This window comes from Gymnoscopelus braueri (genome assembly GCF_963280865.1).
Source record: "Gymnoscopelus braueri genome assembly, chromosome: 24".
Lineage (NCBI taxonomy): Eukaryota > Metazoa > Chordata > Actinopteri > Myctophiformes > Myctophidae > Gymnoscopelus > Gymnoscopelus braueri.
Window position 1 is genome coordinate 11578429 of NC_137626.1, and position 21050 is coordinate 11599478.

The 21050-nt window shown below is 43.2% G+C and overlaps 1 protein-coding gene across 1 annotated transcript in view; it reads left to right on the top strand.

The window, feature by feature from the left end:
• Window positions 1–10091, top strand: part of fam171b (family with sequence similarity 171 member B) — a gene marked incomplete at both ends in the record, with an annotated part of 31730 nt that extends 21639 nt beyond the window's left edge. Inside the window, 4 exons of the mRNA XM_080422368.1 lie at window positions 1599–1715; window positions 3754–3877; window positions 6801–7203; window positions 9069–10091. Of these exons, the coding sequence (XP_080278494.1) occupies window positions 1599–1715; window positions 3754–3877; window positions 6801–7203; window positions 9069–10091 (1667 nt within the window). The remainder of the gene's footprint in view (window positions 1–1598; window positions 1716–3753; window positions 3878–6800; window positions 7204–9068) is intronic.
• Window positions 10092–21050: the final 10959 nt, after the last annotated feature.

Below are 21050 nucleotides of genomic sequence, written 5' to 3' on the forward strand. Positions count from 1 at the left end.
TCGATCCCCTGATGGTTGCTAATCACTGAGGGTTTCACTGTGTGGTTTCACAAATGTCAACGAGGTCATCGCGACCTCGTTGACATTAGCACATTGACTGCCAATCGCGTAGATCTACGCGAACCGCTTTAAAGCCGCCACGTGCCAATCGCGTAGATCTAATGTTTTTTTTTCTTCCAATTTCACCCAAAGACCAAGGAGATATGATTAGTTGAGAGATCTAGACTCCTATCCACTTCCTTGTTAACTTAAAACTTAAAGAGGTGGTGCCATGGTTTTGCACTTTTTCTGTTTTTCATGTGTCTATGAGGTTGATAGAACTTCATTAAGCCCCCCGGTGGTGTTTTTATGGTGTTTTATGTCTTCTCTGACTATTTGGAGTTTCTTCCTGGAGGCTGAAACCTTGAGGGTCAAAAGTGCCAATAGAGAAACAGGGGCATTGTGACATCACAATGCCATACCCTCCCCCTCATTATCATAACACAACAGGTGTGGGCATGAGGAGGAGGAGGGACTAGGACAGGTGGGTGGTGCTAAGGTGGTGGAGGAGGTGCTAAGGTGAGAACCAGGTATACTTAATGAACTGGAGGCGTGTCCACATAAAAACAACATTTTACACTTACTGTACACTTTTATTTTTTTTGAAAAAAATCCTTACATAATAATAATACCTTATGATCAGGTTTTAAGGTTGAAAAATATCATGGCACTCCATCTTTAAAAATGCTGTATTTCGGCTCCTGAGTACTTTTTTTTTTCCAATGAAAAACTCTGGCACTGGCTAAAAAATTATGAAATAATTCTGGCAGTCAATGTGTTAATTGTCTGCCTTTGAAAATTAACATGTCTGGGCCAAAAATACATAGTAAAAAAAAATAAGTACAAAGGAGCCGAGATACAGCCTTTTTAAGTGATAAGTTAACCAAGAAGTGAATGGAACAGCAAATCTTCGGATCACGATATCTTGGGTTCTGAACATTTTTCTCCAAAAAAGAAAATCGTCATAACGCCAGGGCGTTATGACGATGTCTCGTCATAAGTCGTTCTTGGCAGTGACAGAGTTAAAACCAGTCTTGGAAAGTAACTAAGTACAATTTTGAGGTATTTGTACTTTACTTGAGTATTTCCACTTTCCAATACTTTTACTTCTACTCCACTACATCTCAGGGGCAAATATTGTACTTTTACTAAAACTTTAGTTACTAGTTAGTTTTGTAGATTTTGATTATTATTACAACACATACAGTAATCACTTCAGCCCTATATACATTTTGGCCATTTGAAAAAAGCCGATCTACAAGCTCACAATGCGTCGCGTTGGGACGCATTGTGAGCTTGTAGATCAGCTATTTTCACTTTTGTACTTTTACTCGAGTACATTTTTGAATTACGGACTTCTACTTGTAACAGAGTGTTTCTACATTGCAGTATTGATACTTTTTACTTAAGTAAAACATGCGAGTACTTTTTCCATCACTGATTAAAACCGGGTCTAAGCATCTGTGTCATTTTAGAGCGTGTCACAATTGTACTTAAGTACAGTACTTGAGTAAATGTACTTACTTTACACCACTGGTTTGGTGTGTGTGTGTGTGCAGGTGCGTGGGAGAACCAGGGTCTGGGCATGGTGAAGACTGCCCCCGGTGGTCTGGTGTGGAGCTACACCGCCTCCCATCTGGGCTACTGGATCGCTGCTCCCTTACCCTCCTCAAAGGGTATGAGAGGTTTTATACTGTTACACGCACCCTCTGTCTGATGTATTCTACTGAATGTATGCAATTTGACGAATTATTAATAACCCATTAACACATTGATTGCCTAGATCGAATATATGCATTCTTTCAAATCCATCACTTTATTGCCTAGATCGAGTATATGCGTTCTTTAATTTTTTTGGGGAAAATTCCACAAGGGGGCGACCTAACACAGCTTTGGAATGATCGATCGTCTCTCAGAGGAGAAAAATGTGGATGTGACATCATTCCAAAAAACGTCACTTCCACCCGCCCCAATGATGGGATTTTCAGAAAAACAGCTGTAACTCAGTTTCTTTCTTTTTTTCAAAACCACCCGTTTTCAGCGGACCAAAGCTCCAAAATGGCGGATCGCGGTTGGAAACTTTTACACAATGTCGGTTCCACGGCGTTTCAAATATCATCGGATTGAGTTAATTATACGCCGGCACGGGGATAGAAAACATGTTTAATATCTTGGAAATCAATGTGTTAAGACCTGGAACGCATCTGTGTCACTTTTTGATTTGAGCTGAAAATAAAAGCATTATTTTACACTTTGGCTATTCAAAAATAGCAGATATACAAGCTCGTAGCACGGCACTGAGTGCCGCACTACGAGCTTGTAGATCTGCTATTTTTTGGAAAATGTAGAAAATGTATGCAAAGTAATATATTTATATTCTTTTAAAGCTAAAATTTTTAACTAAAATCTTTGCTTCTGGGGGGGTCCCTGGAACAAAACAAATTGAGATGGGGGTCCGCGGCCAAATACATATCATTTTGGGGGTCCTTGACATTTGTGAAGGAGGCCGATGCACACCTCAAGGGTTGGCGACAGGTGCGTTAGTCAATCGCGATCATTCCTGCGTACTGAGCGTTTGTGCTCACTAATGCGTCGTTTTAATTTACGGGTAGTTTTGCCAACATATGCTAGACCACAAGGGCACTGAATCATGTAGATTACACGGGTGCTATCACAGGTGATGATACTTCTAATAGGAAACTTTTTCCCGGTGTCTGGATGTCTAAAGTGCGTTAGTTTGGTTGTGTTATTACACTGCACACAATGACCACAACGATAATTTTCCATTGGGTAAGGGGCAAACACGTGTTTGGATGGACTGTGCTGGTTTATTCTGTGCAAAATAGGCATTGACAAGGTTGTCTCGGAGATTGGGGGGTCCTTGACACGAAAAAGTTTGAGAACCACTGATATAGGAACATACGCTTTTCAGAAAACTGTTGAGATTTAGAAGACATTTAGTAAGAATCGGCCTCAGGTCTTAATGGGTTAATACCAGCAATAGCCTGTGTAGAAGTCTATGATCATGAATTAATCCAGCTTCTCTCACAATTGTCATTTAACCACTAAAGCAGGGGTCTTCAACCTTTTCAGGCCAGGGACCTCCAAACTGATGGGGTGATGGAGCAGGGACCCCCTACCTCGTAGGGTAGGGGGTAGGCCACCACATATATCGTATATTTATGTATAAAATTGTGTTTTATATGTATAAACATGAACAAATGGTTGCCTGGAGCCTGCTCCTGCCCACAGGTTGTCCCAGTATGTGTGCAAAAGACCTTTTCTTTCTCTACAAAATACGTATAAACATACCATGTTATTGTGCATTCAATTCTAAGCTATTCAAATATGTCATGTTATGTTTAAAGACATATTGACATTTTTGGAAACAAAAATAACAAAAAGTTTTTAAAACGCTTTTTTTTTTTTTTAATCAAACAACAATTTCGCGGACCCCCTGCAGTACCTCCGCGGACCCCCTAGGGGTCGCGGACCCCCTGTTGAAGACCTCTGCACTAAAGGGATAGTTCAACCCCAAAAATACTTTTTTTTCTATCGATTACTCACCCCATCCTTGATATGAAAGGGGTTGAAAACCTCTGGCATACACCAATGACACCAGGGCAAAACCCTTGTGCATTCACTAATATGTTTGGCAGTGAAATTGAATTATGGTAAATGGTAAAAACGTATGTGTTTGGCCCGTCCTTCCAGGTTACATGGGACACGGGAGCTCTATGGAGTTCCTCTCGTACCATACGTACCTGCTGGTGGGCATACTCGGAGGAACGTTGGCCATCGTGATCGGGTTTCTCTCTGTGCTCGTGTGCCACTGTGGGTAAGTGTGACCGTCACAGCAGTGTTAAAGGGGTATTTCACTTTCAAAAAAACTTTTGATCATTTTATCGTCTACTCAGGCTTTTGTGAGCCCCCCAGACCGTATTTAAGTTGCTTGATTCAGTATTTAGATATTTGATAATCATTTTATCAGACACGCCCCCTTCCTATACAAACCCATTATAACTTCAAACTCCATTTTTAACATGTTAGATTCGTCAAAAACACCCATCCTTGGTTCTGGTGACTCACCCTGCCCTCCTAATTCGTGAGGGGGCCGTGTTTTTTTCGATAACTGTTTTCATTTATTTCTAATATATATATATTTTTAAAGAAATTAAATACATTAAAAAAATTAAATAAAATAAATGAAAAAAGTAATCGAAAAAACACGGCCCCCTCACGTATTAGGAGGGCAGGGTGATTCAGCAGAACCAAGGACGGGTGTTTTTGATGAATCTAACAGGTTAAAAATGGAGTTTGAAGTTATAATGGGTTTGTATAGGAAGGGGGTGTGTCTGATAAAATGATTATCAAATATCTAAATACTAAATCAAGCAACTTAAAAACGGTCTGGGGGGCTCACAAAAGCCTGAGTAGACGATAAAATGACCAAAACTTTTTTTGAAAGTGAAATATCCCTTTAACCCGTTGAGACCTGGAACGCATCTGTGTCATTGTTTTGATTTGAGCAAAAAAAAAAAAAAAGCATTATTTTACGCTTTGGCTATTCAAAAATCGTGAAAATGTGGTGCAAATCTTTGAATACATTTTATTTTAAAGCGAACATTTTTAACTCAAATCTTTGCTTCTGGGGGGGTCCCTGGAACAAAATATTTTGAGATGGGGGTCGGCAGCCAAATACATATAATTTTGGGGGTCCTTGACATGAAAAAGTTTTAAGCACCACTGATATAGAAACGGATGTTTTTCAGAAAAAACGTTTAGGATTTAGAAGACATTTTGCAGAATCGGAAACCTCAGGCCTCAATTGGTTAATTTTGTCAACTAAAACTGCAACGAAAAATGTTCGTCGACTACATTTTTACACTGACAAAAACTAAATAAAAACTAGATCAAATCTAAGCTATGACGACTAAAGCTATAAGACTATCAGATACAGTATAATGACAATTTCGTCAACAAATAAAAACTAGACTAAAATGTTAGTGAGGGACTAGTGGAGAAGAGATCCAGTAGAACTAACAGACGAGTCATTTTATGTTTGGTTGTGCTCGGGTGTTGCGCTCTGAAAATAGCAGATCTACTGTGAGCCGCGGACCCCCATCTCAAAATATTTAGTTCCAGGGACCACCCAGAAGCAAAGATTTGAGTTACAAATGTTCGCTTAAAAAAAAAAGAAATAATGGTTAAAGCGGTTAAAATCTAAAATGACAGATGCTTTCCCGGTCTTAATGGGTTAATACAGCATCACAATAATTTTAACCACTTATATATATATATGTATATAAAATATACTTATGTATATTTTATACGTTGGCTATTCGAAAATAGCAGATATACAAGCACAGAGCATCACTTTGTGCCGTGCTGCGAGCGTGTATGTCTGCTATTTTTAAACATTTTTTTGAAAATCTTTTCTTTACACAAATCTTCTCTTCTGATTGGTCCTTGGCATTTTCAGATGGGGGTCCGCTGCCAAATTCATATCAATTCAGGGGTCCTTTGGCATGAAAATGTTTGAGAACCACTTATTTAGAAGATATTTCGTCGCCTTGCTAAACTAATGGCCTATGTCATTTTTTTAAAAGTTTTTCAGGAAAAATCTAAAACTGATCCAAAACAAAACTATATGATATTTCTTAATCATTTCACCCAAAATGTTTATAACAAATCGTGACTATTTAAATAGAAATAACACTGCCTGTCAGTTATGTAACATAAGAGATTTAAATTGGTTTAAATAGGATTAAATCTGACTTAGGCCAAAACAAAAATAAAAAAAATGCCTAAATCAGTAAATAATTTGGCCTAAGTCACAAAACCATGTGACTTAGGCCAAAAAAAAGGCCTATTTTGGCCTAAGTCACACTAGGGAGTTTAGGCCATTATACTAAAAGGGGAGTGAACAGCATGATCCTTTTCAATTAGGAGATGGGCGATTTTACCAGAAGTGGCCAGTGTCATGAGGAGCTGACTTAGGCAAAAATATAATTTTCCTCAAAAAATGACTTAGGCCATTAGTTTAGCAAGACTCAAGTCTTAATGGGCTAAACAAGCAGGACCATGGACAGTGGTGGAAAAAGTACTCACATTCTTTACTTAAGTAAAAGTACCAATACTGCGGTGTGGAAATACTCTGTGTTACAAGTAAAAGTCCAGACTTCAAGTGCAAAAGTAATTGGCATCAAAATGCACTTGAAGTACCAAAAGTAAAAGTACTAAAATATTTGAAAATAGCCGATCTACAAGCTCACAACGCGTCGCGATGCGACCCGTTGTGAGCTTGTAGATCGGCTATTTTCAAATAGCCAAGGTATAAAATAGGGCTGAAGTGGATAATGTCCGTTTCATAATGTAATAATTTAGATCTGAAAAGTAACTATAACTAGTTTTCAAATACTTTTAGTGGAGTAAAAGTACAATATTTGTCTCTGAGATGTAGTGGAGTAGAAGTAAAAGTATTGGAAATTGGAAATACTCCAGTAAAGTACAAATGCCTCCAAATATTACGTTAAGTACAGCACTCAAGTAAATGTACTCAGTTACTTTCCACCACTGGCCATGGATCCATTCTAAGTAACGGCATAACATGTGAACGAACGTGTTTCCTTCTTCCACACACACACACACACACACACACACACACACACACACACACACACACACACACACACACACACACACACACACACACACACACACACACACACACACACACACACACACACACACACACACAGGGATTCACACCGAGAGCCACGCAGGAGGAGGAGAGCCCGCTTCTCCAAGCTCTCCGTCCTGAAGAAGGACCAGACCACCTCCACCCACATGGAGGAGGGCCTGTTGGCGTCGCGGTGCAGCAGCGTCCAGTGTGACCCCTCCTCCTCCACGCCGCGGCACAACAAGGCCAACTACAACATCTACGTGGAGGACCCCTCGGCCGGGGGCCGCCCGGCCGCGGGGGCGGGGGCCCCCCTCTACGAGAACCTGGGCCCCCCGGACCACCACCACCACCACGTCAAAGGCCACCACGCCCACCAGTCCTCGGCGTCCCACTACGTCAACAACGAGGAGGTGGCGCGCCTCCGCGAGCGCTCCGAGCAGAACCGCTGCTCCAACCTGAGCGCCGACCAGTTCTTCCAGGTAGGGATGCAAATGATCGTTTAATTCATTAATTGATAACCTTATCGATCGATTGACCGATTGATTGATTAGGGGCCTTTTTTTTTGGGACCAAAAGGAAAATTCTTGTCCGAAACCGAAAATGAGTGCAGAAACATAATTGCCTTGATGTATATGTCACAGGGAAATTGGCATTCCAGGGAAATTGAAAGAGGAGCGCTCGCTTTTAGGCGCGGGGCTTCGGCGCGAGGCGGGGCTTTTCGAGACAGTTTTTTTTACGCGAGGCTCACGAGGAGGAGGAGGCGCGAAGCGGGGCTTTGATACGAGGCGGCGCGAGGAGGAGGAGGAGGCGCGAGGCGGGGCTTTGATGCGAGGTCGACCTGGCTTTTGTTGTTCCCCCCCACATAGCAACCAGGAAGCTACGCTAGGGGAACGCTGAACTCCATGACGGAGGCGCGCCGACTCAGCAGAGCTTGAGGCCGAGGAGGCGCGCCCTCGCGCGAGTGCCCACGCCGACCGGCCGAAGGTCTGCTAGTCGAATCATCGCCGTCCGAGTTGTGAACCGATAAGGGGAGAATCGATCTTTTCATGGGTTACAGTCTATGGTTACTATCCAGTGTCCACGACGACACACTTGTGTGCGTGTGTGCGTGTGTGCGCATGCACACGCCAGAGGTCGCGTTAGTCCGATAATTGCCGGTTTAGACCGATTTTTTATGACAAAGACCGGAAAAAATCTCTCCGGACATCCTGACCATAATGACCCGGCACGTTCATTAATTTTCACCGCAAATCAGGCACATTTCAAATCCTCTGCTTTGCAAGCTCTCTCTCTCTCTCTCTCGCTCTCTCGCTCTCTCTCTCTCTCGCTCTCTCGCTCTCTCTCTCTCTCGCTCTCTCTCTCGCTCTCTCTCTCGCTCTCTCTCTCGCTCTCGCTCTCTTTCTCTCTCTCTCGCTCTCTCTCTCGCTCTCGCTCTCTCTTAACAGCGTGTGTGTGTTTCTGGGAGAGAGAGAGAGAGATAGAACGAAAGAGTGTGTCACACGCTGTTAAGTTACACCTATTTCCTGTTAACAATAACCAGTGTAAAATGTACTCTATTCGGAAGAAAATGGGAGACACTTTATTGTGAAGGTACAACCGTAAAAAGAGAGTTGCTATTGCTGCTGCGTAGTTGTCGAAGTCGCAATATATTTTAACTCTGTGGTCTCAGACAGAGACCGCGGTCCGGTTATATTAGATAAAGTTGTGTATTTAACAGTCAGTCATGCACAAGTTGTATGATTACGAGTTAGAATATGTCACAGACACTAGGCTACTACAAGGGCACTTATGAGTAAAGTTGGCAAGTTGCTCTACTACAGTTTATTAACATGATGAAACATCCAACACAGATGCGTAAATACTCTTCACAACAGCTATACGCTACTGCAACTGTGGCATCCAGGTGAAACACGACGTTAATCATAAAGGTGGACCTGTTTTTAACTCTAGAGGTGGACACGTTAAAACGTTACCACTTTGAACTGAATAGCTCTATGAGGAGACGACAAGATTCTCACAACTCATCAACTGGGGCGTGGAATGGGGTCGGAATGGGGTCGCCAAAAGAAATCCCTCATAATATGGGGTTGTGGTATAAAAAAGTTTGAGAACCCCTGCTCTATGGATCTCATTTCTCTCCAAAAGCCCTTGAATATGATTAAGGATTACTGTGATTATGGTAAACTCATATTTGATATCACACACACTCCAATCTGTACCTGTAACTTTCACTGGCCCAAAACATTTTTTTTTTCAATTAATTGAAACTCGATAATTTTGATCGAATACATTCTTAATGGTACTTAATCGATTATAGATTAATTGTTAACATCCCTTCTTCCAGGACAAGCTGATGCACATCTTCAACCAGCCGGTCGCCCTCATCCAGGCGCCGGAGCTCTTCGGCGCTCAGGAGCAGCAGCAGGCGCCCGGCGGCTGCAAGTCCGCCACTTTCCCCCGCAACGGAGGCGACTACGATCCTCACTCGGAGCCCGCCGACGGCGACGGCTTCGTCCAGACCCTCCCCAAAGCCCCCCACCACCACCACCACCACTCTCAGCAGGCAGGGAGCAGCCCCCAGCGCGGGAGTCAGGACGAACCGCAGCCCCTGGAAACGCCTCCGCTGGGGCAAGTTCCCAACCCCGCCGCATGGGGGCGCTACAACAACCTCCTCGAGTCCTCCGTCTCCGTGCCGGGGACTCTCAACGAGGCGGCCGGCATGGGGGCCTTCGGCGGCGGGGGGCGCGGGGGTCCGGGAGAGCTCCAGGGGATCTCCGAGCGAACCCTGCTGGAGCTGACGCGGGGCAAGTCGTCCTCGTCCCACCCGGGTCCCCGGGCCTGGTTCGTGTCCCTGGAGGGCAAGCCGGCGGCCCGTGTGCGGCACTCCATCATCGAGCTCCATGGCCGCCACCGGCCGCCCAGCAGCAACGACACCAGCCTGGACTCCGGCGTGGACATGAGCGAGTCGGCCCCACAGAGCCTCCGCGACGCCTACCGCGACCGTCCCCACTCCTCCGCCTCCCGGGCCTCGTCGCTGCCGTCCCACCACGGCCGGAGCGGCCGCTACGGCGAGGAGCAGGACCTGAGCAGCAGCGAGAGCGGCACCACGGCCACGTGCTCGCCGGAGGACCCCTCCCTGAGGAACATCCTGGACAGCAGCAGCGGCGCCATCCCCAACATACCCGAGGAGCGCGACGGCATGGACACGTCCAGCGCCCAGGAGGACAGCGAGTCCCGGGGGACGCCTCCCCCCCGCCGGCTGAGGAAGGTGCGGGAGAAGGGCGGCGGCGGCGGGGGGAGGACGGCGGAGAAGAGGAGCGGCGCCAAGCACGTGCGCGAGGGGCGGCCGCTGGCCAAGCGGAGCTGAGAGGCGCGGACGGACAGAAGCCGTTTCTTTGAACCCCCGGCAGCGCTCCGTTAGGGTTTGTGATCGGGAACCAGAGGAATCAGAGGAACCCGGATCCAACATTGAGGAACCGGTTCCATCGCATTTGGAACCGTTTCCAGAACCGGATCTATCACGCTGTCAGAGCTGGTTATGTGGACTTCACGTCTGCTGTACAATTACAATACCGGTGGTTCTCAAACTTTTTAATTTCAAGGACCAACCATAACTCTGGGGGTGTACGAATGGAACCCAATGGACCCTTACGGGTCCATTGGGTTCCATTCGTACACCCCCAGAGTTACAGACCTGAACGGGTCAATTTGGAACCCCCTAAAGGAAACGTTAAGGAATCGGACCGTTAAGGAGGGAATCGTCAAGGAACCGGAATCGTTTAAATACTAAAAGGTTCCCAACCCTATACACACCCAATGGAAGCCTGTGGTGGAACACGTTGAGGGTTAGGGTTCACAGTGGGGCGGAGTGACTACGGCAGAAAAGTCGGGAACATGACACACTCCTACTTAACAGTTTATATGTCTGGTTTATCCGTTTGCCCATATCGAGCTATTTTCACTATGCCCGCACGATGTTTGTAAACAAAAAAAACAAGAAAAAATTAACTATTTGCGATTGTTTTGCTGATCAGTGCGATGCGATTTTATTCGCTATACACGTGGGACACAGCTTTTTATAAATACGTTCTTTTTTTTCCGCACTCTCAAAAAATATTAAGAACATGTGCATGTGTTGTTGGTTTTTGTTGGGGTGGTGGCGGGGGGGGGGGGTAAATTCTTAGGATTTCTTAGGGTCTCTGGACGGAAGATTTTAATTCAGACTAATTTGTAAACTGTTCTGAATGGCAGGGAGCCCTGACAGTCGCTCTGAAGCGCCGGTCCCCTCTAAGCCAAAAGTGCTGCTTCTTGTGGTTTTTGGGAAGTTACAATACAGTAAATATCGCCATTTCCCCCACATATTAGGCTCTATGCACAGCAGCCATATTGTAAATAAATTGGGCCTCTTCCTTACTTCCCTCACAGGTTTTACCAATGATACTAATGAAGGCTCTGTTCCATTTCATGCAGCACAGTGGTTCTCAAACCTTTTAATGTCAAGGACCCCCATAACTCTGAGAGTGTACAAATGGACCAAATGGTTCCATTTGTACACTCTCAGAGTTACACCTATTTAAGGGGCCATTTGGAACCCTCTCAAGGAACCATGAGGGTCCCTGGACCACACTTTGAGACCCACTGGCGTAGCAGAGTGTTTCCAGTGAGCCAACATGCACAACATCAGCACCCTGACTCTGTTTGACCTGAATGGAACAGAGCCTTCATTAGTATCATTGGTAACACCTGTGAAGGAAGTAAGAGGAGGCCCAAATTTCTCTCCAAAATGGCTGCTGTGCATAGAGCCTGTTGTTCAAACACTTCCATTGTTGGCCTTGTAGCGGCGAGTGAATTATCTGTGTGCGTGTTCACAAGGCATTGTTGTAGCTGGATTACGTGATTGTACAACTGTGCCAAAGAATGCATAATTACGCTAGCTCAAGTACAAACGCAAGATCCTCGTCGTATACTGAAGCATCTTGTAGCTGCTGTGGGTGTGTGTCGTACACCGTTGATGCCCATTCGCCCCATGAAGCTTAAAATGTACTCCATCGTGTTTGCTTGCTTAAAAGAACAGATCTACAAGCTAGCGCTGTTATTTTTCCTTTGTCCGTTTTCCCCTTTTCTCCCAATTTTGTCGCTATGCCAATTCCCCTTTGTGCTGTAATCCCTTGCTGCTGCTGACCTCTACTGGTTGGTTCATTAAAGGAGTAGTTCAGCCAAAAAATTACTTGTTTTCTATCAATTACACACCCCATGAAGCCTTGAATTCATGGAGATTAAGCCAATCATTTGATGACCGGCGGAGTCTCCAGTAGGAGACTCTTTTAGTAGGAGCTATTGACCGATGATCCGGTCATCAAATTATTAGCTCAGGAATGCGACAAAAAAATAAAAAAAATCCATGAATTCACGGATTCATGGGGTGTGTCATCGATAGAAAATAAGTCATTTTTGGGGTGAACTGTGGGGGAACACACTATCCTTCTCAGTTCAGCTCCCCGCTGATCGGGCACCCTGACCAGCCTGTCGGGGTCGCTACAGCGCAACGACAGCGGTCACCTTCCCCCACCCAGCTTCGCTCTCCCGCCCCCAAGCTGGATGAACCACGGAGGATTCAAACCCCTAGACTCCTTGGTGGTGGTGGTGGGCACCGGGAAGGAATTTATACCCCCTTGCATCACCCCGGCCGGGCGCCGGCCAATAGATTTGTTCTTTTTAGGCAAGCGGCACAGTCGTCCGACAGAGTACGAGTTAGGCTTAAATCAAAGATCACCAGCGAAATGTTTCACCGCAAAAATGTCCAACGGAACCTAATGTCCCACAGCTCCTGTATCTGCCATTTTTTTAATAGGGCACCTTCATCCTGCCTCTACTACTCAATATTTACTATGATGTGCTTTTCTCAATCCAGTCAGGTGTCACTATAAACACATTTTTGAGTTATGTACACGATTGAGGACATGTTCAGGTCAGATTACATTACTGACTCGCCTAACTGGGGCCAGAATGACGTAAGAAATATATATTTTGAACGTGAAATACGTTGTTTTTCTTAAATGCTACAAGCTTAATAGCCTGCCTACACAAGTCCTGTCTTAGATGAGTCATTAGCACATTAGCTTGGTCTTTCTCCGCTATACACTCACGACATGCTTCAACTCCTTCTCATTTTTAACCCGTTAAGACCCGATGTCAGGTGGAAACCTCATATTGTCCTGTTACTTTTCAGGATTCATATTCAAAAACAGAAAAAGTTGCAGATCTACAAGCTCAAAACGCGTCGCTTCGCGCCGCGTTTCGAGCTTGTGGATCTGCTACTTTTGATGCTTTTGTGTTGACGCTGTAAAAAACACAAAAAGATGAAATATGGAGTCAAGAGGTTTCTGCCCCCAGTCTTAAAAAAAATCATATATATATATATATATATATATATATATATATATATATATATATATATATATATATATAGCTAAAATGACACATATGCTTTCCCGGTTTTAATGGGTTAACTGGGCCAATACATTTATAGTACAAATCATGAAAGGCAGGACTTCGTTCTACCGCAACCCACTGAAACCCCCAAACGGCCAAACACTAAATCTTCTGACGTACAATCTTAGTTTTTACCTCCAGAGGAGTCTCAGTGACGTGTGGCCGACAGAGGTATTACGCCACAAACAAACAAGGCACAGTTCTAGCTGAAACTGGTCTGTTTTTCAGGGTGGATATGGACACAGGTCTATAGTGCACTTATCCCTCACCATAACTGCCTCCTGTAAAGGAAATAGATATTTGGAGCCTTTTTTCGATATTTGGAGCGTTTACGATGCTCGCTAAACCTGCTGCTTTTAGGTACATTAGGAAACCATAGCTGGAAATCAGCATGCTGTCAGTTCATAGACGTAGCTTATTTAATTTCCCTCAAATGAAATAACTTATGAAATAACTTATAGTGTGAAATGCCTCTCATTATGTAATATTATGACAAGACTTTTATTGAACTTAGATTTAGACTTTAGACGTGCAAAACTGAGTTTGAGAAACCGAGAATGTGATCCTCTATGGTTTTGGACGACGGAGAGATTAGCGTAGCTTTTAAATGATCATTGTTTGACATAACCGCCACCTGTCATTTGTTTTAGAATGCATGAAAGTGAATGTTTTACCGTGTGTAGGAATATATTTCGCGTTTGCCCGTGGAACCCACATGGGGCAAATAGAGCGTCAGTCAGAATGTGGTGTCTGAGTGAGTGGTCCCATTTTCACTAAAGCCAGCTCAACATTGTGAGGTGACACCCAAAGATAATAGATAAAAGATCAGCAACTTTTTTTCACACCTTCCAACCAACTGATCTGCCTACTTCATTCGACTGTCAGTCTGTAGTAATCTGTAGGAGTCTGCAGTTTTGGTGGAGAGCTAGCTACCTTTAAGGCTGTTCAAGGCGACCACTGCTCACAAACCCCTAGAGTCACACTGAAATGAGTTCACACCTTTTAGTAAAACCCATCTTCTGTTTAGACACGGTGTGTTTTTTTTCTTCTTTTCAACGTCACGCTGAACATTTTAGCACACCTGTTTGCTACACTGCCGCACCACACTAGCAAACAGTATACATTTTGAATGTGTCCACAAAGCAGTAATGAGAGAACATAATGATCTCCATAATCCAACCTAAAGATATTCACAGTCATAGTAATGGAGCCTCTAGCCCCGATTTTATACATCAACTTACGACAGTGTCGTCGTGCACCATACAAGCTCACAATGCGTCACGTCGTGAGCTTATTACATGAGAGGGCATGGCGTTTGGCGAACAACTCATTGCCCCGCTATACGCAAATGCAGTCAAAATGGTTTCTTCAGCAATATCGACACCACACTGAAATCTCGTTAGAGACCTACAGGCAGAAATGTTATATTTAGTCTTCCATCATAGTAGCAGTAGTTGTACTATTTCACTCATTTCACCTCTATATGTATGGGGCTTATTGTAGTTACATACATAAGTGGCTTTTTTTTTGTACATAGTTAAGCAATATGTTATGTGTTGTGTGACGAGAATGTGAACTATTTATTTTGCTATTGCTTTTTTGGTTGAAAGGACAGTTTTTTTCTTTCATACTGAGAGTATGCCAGTGTGTTCGTTCAGTGGTTCTCAAACTGTGGGTCGGGACCCCCAAGGCGGGGGGGGGAGGAGGGTGATTTTGGGGTCCAGATGATTAGCTTAAAGTGCAACGTTGTTTTCTCACTCAACAGTAAACAAACCAACATACAGTATACTGTAAGTGTATACACTGTTTCTAAAATGACAATTTGAGGGCTGTTAAGACCTTTTTAGTATCTCTAAAAAGAAATAAAAATAAGACCGTTACTGCATTAAAAAAATATTCAACAAACTATACTTTAAAAATGGTCAAACATTGGCCAAAATTGGTCCCCAGTTCAAATATGGTTATTTTGGGGAGTCGCGGCCTGAGCAGTTTGAGAACCACTGTGTTAGTCAACATGCATTGAAATGACACACTCTTTGAGCCATGCACAGTACAATATGGAGGGTTTATAGTAGTGTAAAGGGTTACTTTTTACACTTGCAGAGTTGGGGCAAGACCACTTTGGTAGAGGTTTTGGGCTGTGTAGCTACCTTACCATGATGTAACTCCAAAGGTGGACAAGAAATCAAAAATAGTTGTTGCATTGATTAGAAATTGATCTTTTAAAATATGCTCTTTATTGACTCACATTGTACGGTTAAACAGCTCTCAAAGTCATTATTTTAGCCCGTAAACAAACACAAACAAAGCTGATTCAGACAATATAGAGCATCACCAGACCCAGTACTGTTTTTGTTTTTTTTAATACAAACGTCAACTTCCGTTGATTTTACTAGTTTTATTAGGAACAAAATCCGGACTGGATCCACGGATCCGGATCTGTATCTTCAAATAGTAAGATCAACAGGAAGTTGACATTTTTTATTTAAAAAAAAAAACTACTGGGTTTGGTGATGTTCTATATTGTCTAAAAGAGTGAACCGTACAATGTAAGTCATATGAGGAGCATATTTTAAATAATCAATTTCTCATCAATGCTGCAATTATTTTTGATTTCTTGTCCACCTTTGGGGTTACATCAGGGTCAAGGTAACACAAACCTCTACCAAAGTGGTCTCGCCCTTTAACGCTCCGGATTTTCCTCATTCTATTAATGTGAGTACTTTGTCGAGGTCGGACTGAGGACGGACGGACGTCTTCTGACGACTTTAAAACAACTTGAACATCCATAAATGTAGCAAGTTAAGCACATGGTCCTTATGGGTTATCAAAGAATGAAAATACCCTCTCCCCTCCACAGCAATCAGCTTGGTAATGTGTTTAATGTCCCAGCCATCATGAATAAATGAGGGGGGGGGGGGGTGGTATGAAAGAATATTTCTAGAGCCCGACCGATATATCAGTTTGGCCGAAATATCGGCCGCTATTTCACTTTAATTGTTTGCTTGTTCAATGTATAATTACAATTAATTTCATTATAGTATGAGTTTAATACATTGCTACATGTCCTCAAATGGAAACTTAAATCAAATCTTAGTTGATTTCAAGATGTTGTACTATTTCACAAAATATTGATCAAAATAACATTGGCGCTGGGGGGGGGGGGGGGGGGTCTAGGACAGTGGTTCCCGAACCTTTTAGCTCGAGCGACCCAAGAGCCAAATTTGTCTCCCCCGTGACCCAAACTACTGAAAATAGCAGATCTACAAGCACACAACGCATCGCAATGCGTCGCGTTGTGACCTTGTAGATCGGCTATTTTCACAATAGCCATTTATGGAATTTATTAGATTTTTGGGAATTTATTTATGAAATTATTTTGTTTTAAATTCATTTTAGATTTTGGGTCGGGCTCTAGATATTTCATATGGAAAAAAAACCTGAGCCTGCCATTCTGCTCCACAGAGATAGAACCAGTGTTGCCAGATTCTGTGAGAGAAACAAGCAACCAGGTCTAGGAAAACCAGCCTAAAAGAAGCGACTATGGGCCACATGAGTACTTTAACATGTACATCAGCTATTTGAAAATAGCAGATCTACAAGCTCAAAACGCGTCGCGATGCGACGCGTTGTGAGCTTGTAGATCTGCTATTTTCAAATAAAATCTTGCTGGGAAATTATAATAAGCAGACCTGGCAACCCTGGATAGAACAAGCAACAAGTGTTTGAAATGTAAAAAGCTCATGATTTTACTGTGAGGTTTGGGTTTAGGTCTGATGTCGACATGAGTTTATACCCTTGAATGTGACTAAAACAACATCACCTCTGTATCTACCAATGCTTTCAACAGAGCGAGTAGCACCTGGTTTCACCGCTCTCACTGTTACTACTATACTGGCTTTTTAAAACCCCATTTATACTTTGTCTACGGCGGTGGGGCGTGCCAGAAAACAGCCAGTGGTGGAAGAAGTACTCAGATATTTCATTTAAGTAAAAGTAGCAATACCGCAACATAAAAATACTCTGTTACAAGTAAAAGGCCTGTGTTCAAAATGTTACTTGAGTAAAAGTACAAAAGTATTGGCATCAAAATTTACTTAAAGTACCTAAAGTAAAAGTACAAAATGTTCGAAAATAGCAGATCTACAACAGATCTACAACGCGTCACGATGCGACGCGTTGTGAGCTTGTAGATCGGCTATTTTCAAATAGCCTAGTTATAAAATAGGGCTAAAGTGGTTAATGTATGTTTTATAATAGAATAATTTCTTCTGCAAAGTAACTAGAAACTAAAGTTTTCAAATAATTGTAGTGGAGTAAAAGTACAATATTTGCCTCTGAAATGTAGTGGAGTAGAAGTAAAAGTACTGAAAATTTGACATACTCAAGTAAAGTAAAAGAAATACCTCAAAATTGTACTTAAGTACATTACTTAAGTAAATGTACTTAGTTACTTTACATCACTGGAAATAGACCATTTTTTTTGGCATGCAACTGTACGACAAAGTATAAATGAAGCATTAGGCAACATTGCTTTCATTCTAAAGTGGTCCCGCTGAATGTATTCGTATTGATTTTCAATGTTTTATTGTGTATTAGTGTATAGCTCTATTGTGTCTAGTCATCGATTGTTACAGGCCTCCATCCTTCTGACATGGCCGTCTCTTTGTGTTTACCCCCGTAATAGCAGTAGTGTTCTTTAGTCTTGCCTTTTTTTTGTGCACTTAATTAATAAACTCACTTGATACCAGTGCAAGATGACACGCGTTCTCATTCCAACACTTTTGGATCGTGATGAAAATTATCCCAGCAAACTGAATATGTCATATGATCACAGCATGTCGTATTGATCGCAATTAACGCCCCATTAAGACCTGAAGCCGATTTTACAAATGTCTTCTACAGTAAATCCCAACAGTATTCTGTTGGGACCACACATCTCAAAATATTTTGTTCCAGGGACCCCCCAGAAGCAAATATTTGAGTTAAAGTTGTACAATGCAGATTCACAAATAACGATTTTTAGCAACCTCTGCTGGTCACTACCGTCACTGCATACAATTTCCGTAGTCCTCGATTACCCAGAATTCCATTTGTTTTCACCGGAAGCCGGAAGCGTTTCAAAAAGCATTCTTTTAATTGTTTTATACTATCTGCGGATCGTTTCTCTTAGCCAGTGGAGCATTAGTTACCATGAGCTATGCTTTCTTTTTCTGTTCTTTTTCGATCTTCCAATCCTACATTCTCTTAAAATCAGCTTGAGGTTCCTTTTTGTTATTAGCTCGGTAGTTCCTGGCCAAACAGGAAACCGTTGCGGTAGTTCCTGGATAAACAGGAAACCAGTGCATTTCCGCCTCCGTTTTCCGGCCAGATGACGTCATTTTCCCGGGAAAGTCCCCCCTGACAGCGTTCAATAGAAAATATATAAATAAAAGGCTTCCGGGGGTGAAATTCATGGAGTGGGTGTTGTGAAACTTTCGCCACTCACAAAAGATATATACAATTTAACTTTAGTTTTGTTGAAAACGTTACCTAGTATTACTTTAAAGATGTTCGCTTTCAAAGAATATATATTCAATGATTTGCACACATATTCACGATTTTTTTCAAAAATAGCAGATCTACAAGCGCTACGAGCTTGTATATCTGCTATTTTTGAATAGCCAAAGTATAAAATAATGCTTTTTTAGCTCAATCAGACAATTACACAGATGCGTTCCAGGTCTGTAACTTTCCTCTTCTACCGCGGTTTTGAAACTGGTTTCCTGCGCAATAGCTGGCGTTTTTTTTTTAGCCTGGGACCAGGCGAATCTGCGAGTGCAAAAAAAAAGTGCACTCTGCGATTTGGGTCTGGCACCGCTACATAGAGAATCCATTTCCTGCTCCAGAAGACGTGGGTAATCAATCAGGGCCCAGGGTTCAAATATGGGAGACTGTAATTGGTAGTTGGTTTACAAGTAAAAGGCCTGTGTTCAAAATGTTACTTGAGTAAAAGTACAAAAGTATTGGCATAAACATTTACTTAAAGTACCTAAAGTAAAAGTACAAAATGTTCGAAAATAGCAGATCTACAACAGATCTACAACGCGTCACGATGCGACGCGTTGTGAGCTTGTAGATCGGCTATTTTCAAATAGCCTAGTTATAAAATAGGGCTAAAGTGGTTAATGTATGTTTTATAATAGAATAATTTCTTCTGCAAAGTAACTAGAAACTAAAGTTTTCAAATAAACTTAATAATTGTATTAAGTACAGTACTTAAGTAAATGTACTTAGTTACTTTCCACCACTGTACGCGAGGCTAGGCGTTTTTTATCATTGAGCTAATAGAGCCTGCCTGCTTGCTCAGGGAATACATTGAATCTTGACCATCAGGTCAGACTTTGATCAAAATGTCTCAATAGCAGGGAGACCAAATACAAACACCCCAATTGTATAAGTTATATTGTATTAACATACCCCACCATACAGATTAGACACAATTACATTTTATTGAAAAAAAAAAGAAGAAGTTACATAGTGCCCCTTTAGTTATCTCTTAATTTTCTCACTGTGCTGAATATCTGTACAACTTTAACTTCACTCTCTGTGTGAATCAAGAACAGTGACCACTATGGACGACTTACTGGCGCGCGTTAAATACAACGCAGAGACGAGGAGGACCTGTGTTGTTGTGCTAACAGAGACGTGGCTAACGGAGTTAGCATCTGATTCTTCTATCACTCCTCCTGGCTTCACCGCGTATAGGAAAGACAGAGACCCTGTACTGAGCGGTAAGCAACGTGGGGGGGGAGTTTGTGCCTTGATCAACAACAACTGGTGCAAAGATGTTAAAATCCTAGACAGTCACTGCTCACCAGACCTTGAACTTTTAATCATAGCCTGCCGTCCTTTCTACCTACCACGCGACTTCAGCATCGTGATTGTAGCCGTTGTTTACATTCATCCTGGAGCTAATAAGGACACAGCTATGAGGGAATTACACCAGGCGATCAGTGCACAAGAAAATCGCCACCCGGACTGCGCAGTCATCTGCCTAGGCGACTTCAACCGGACAGACTTAAAAAAGGTCTTTCCCAAATTCCACCAGCATGTCGCCTGCAGTACCCGTGGTGACAATATTCTTGACCACTGCTACACGCCCTTCAAGGATGGATACAAAGCTCTCCGCCGCCCACCGCTAGGAAGCTCTGACCACGACGCCATCCAGCTGCTACCTGCCTACAAACAGAGGCTAAAAAGGGAGCCGGTCGTTGAGAAGGAAATCCGAATCTGGTCTGAGGACACAGACGCTATGCTACAATCCTGCTTCTACCAGACTGACTGGGGGATGTTTAAGAACGCCGCTGGGAATAACATCAACGAACTCTCAGACTCAGTCACTGGCTTTATCAGCAAGTGCATAGATGACATAGTCCCAAAAAAGACAGTTCGGATCTATCCCAATCAGAAACCATGGATGGACAGCGGAGTACGTGCACATCTGCATGAACGGGACGCTGGTTTCAAATCTGGCGACGTGGAAACGCGCAACACGACGCGCGCGGCCCTAAACAGCGCCATCAGGAAGGCGAAAAAGGCCTACACAAAAAAGATGCAAGACAAACTCAGCAGTGGCGACATCAGGAGCACATGGCAGGCAGTACACACCTTGACAGACTGCAAAACAAGAACCAGAAGCGAGGTGAACCCGCCTGCCTCCCTCCCCAACGAACTGAACACTTTCTACGGCCGGTTTGAGATCAGCTCCAACCGCGGCAGCCAAGCGGGGCCATCAGCAGCACCAGCAGAGGAGAACCCTCCTCTAACCATCTCGGAGAGAGAAGTGCGTACA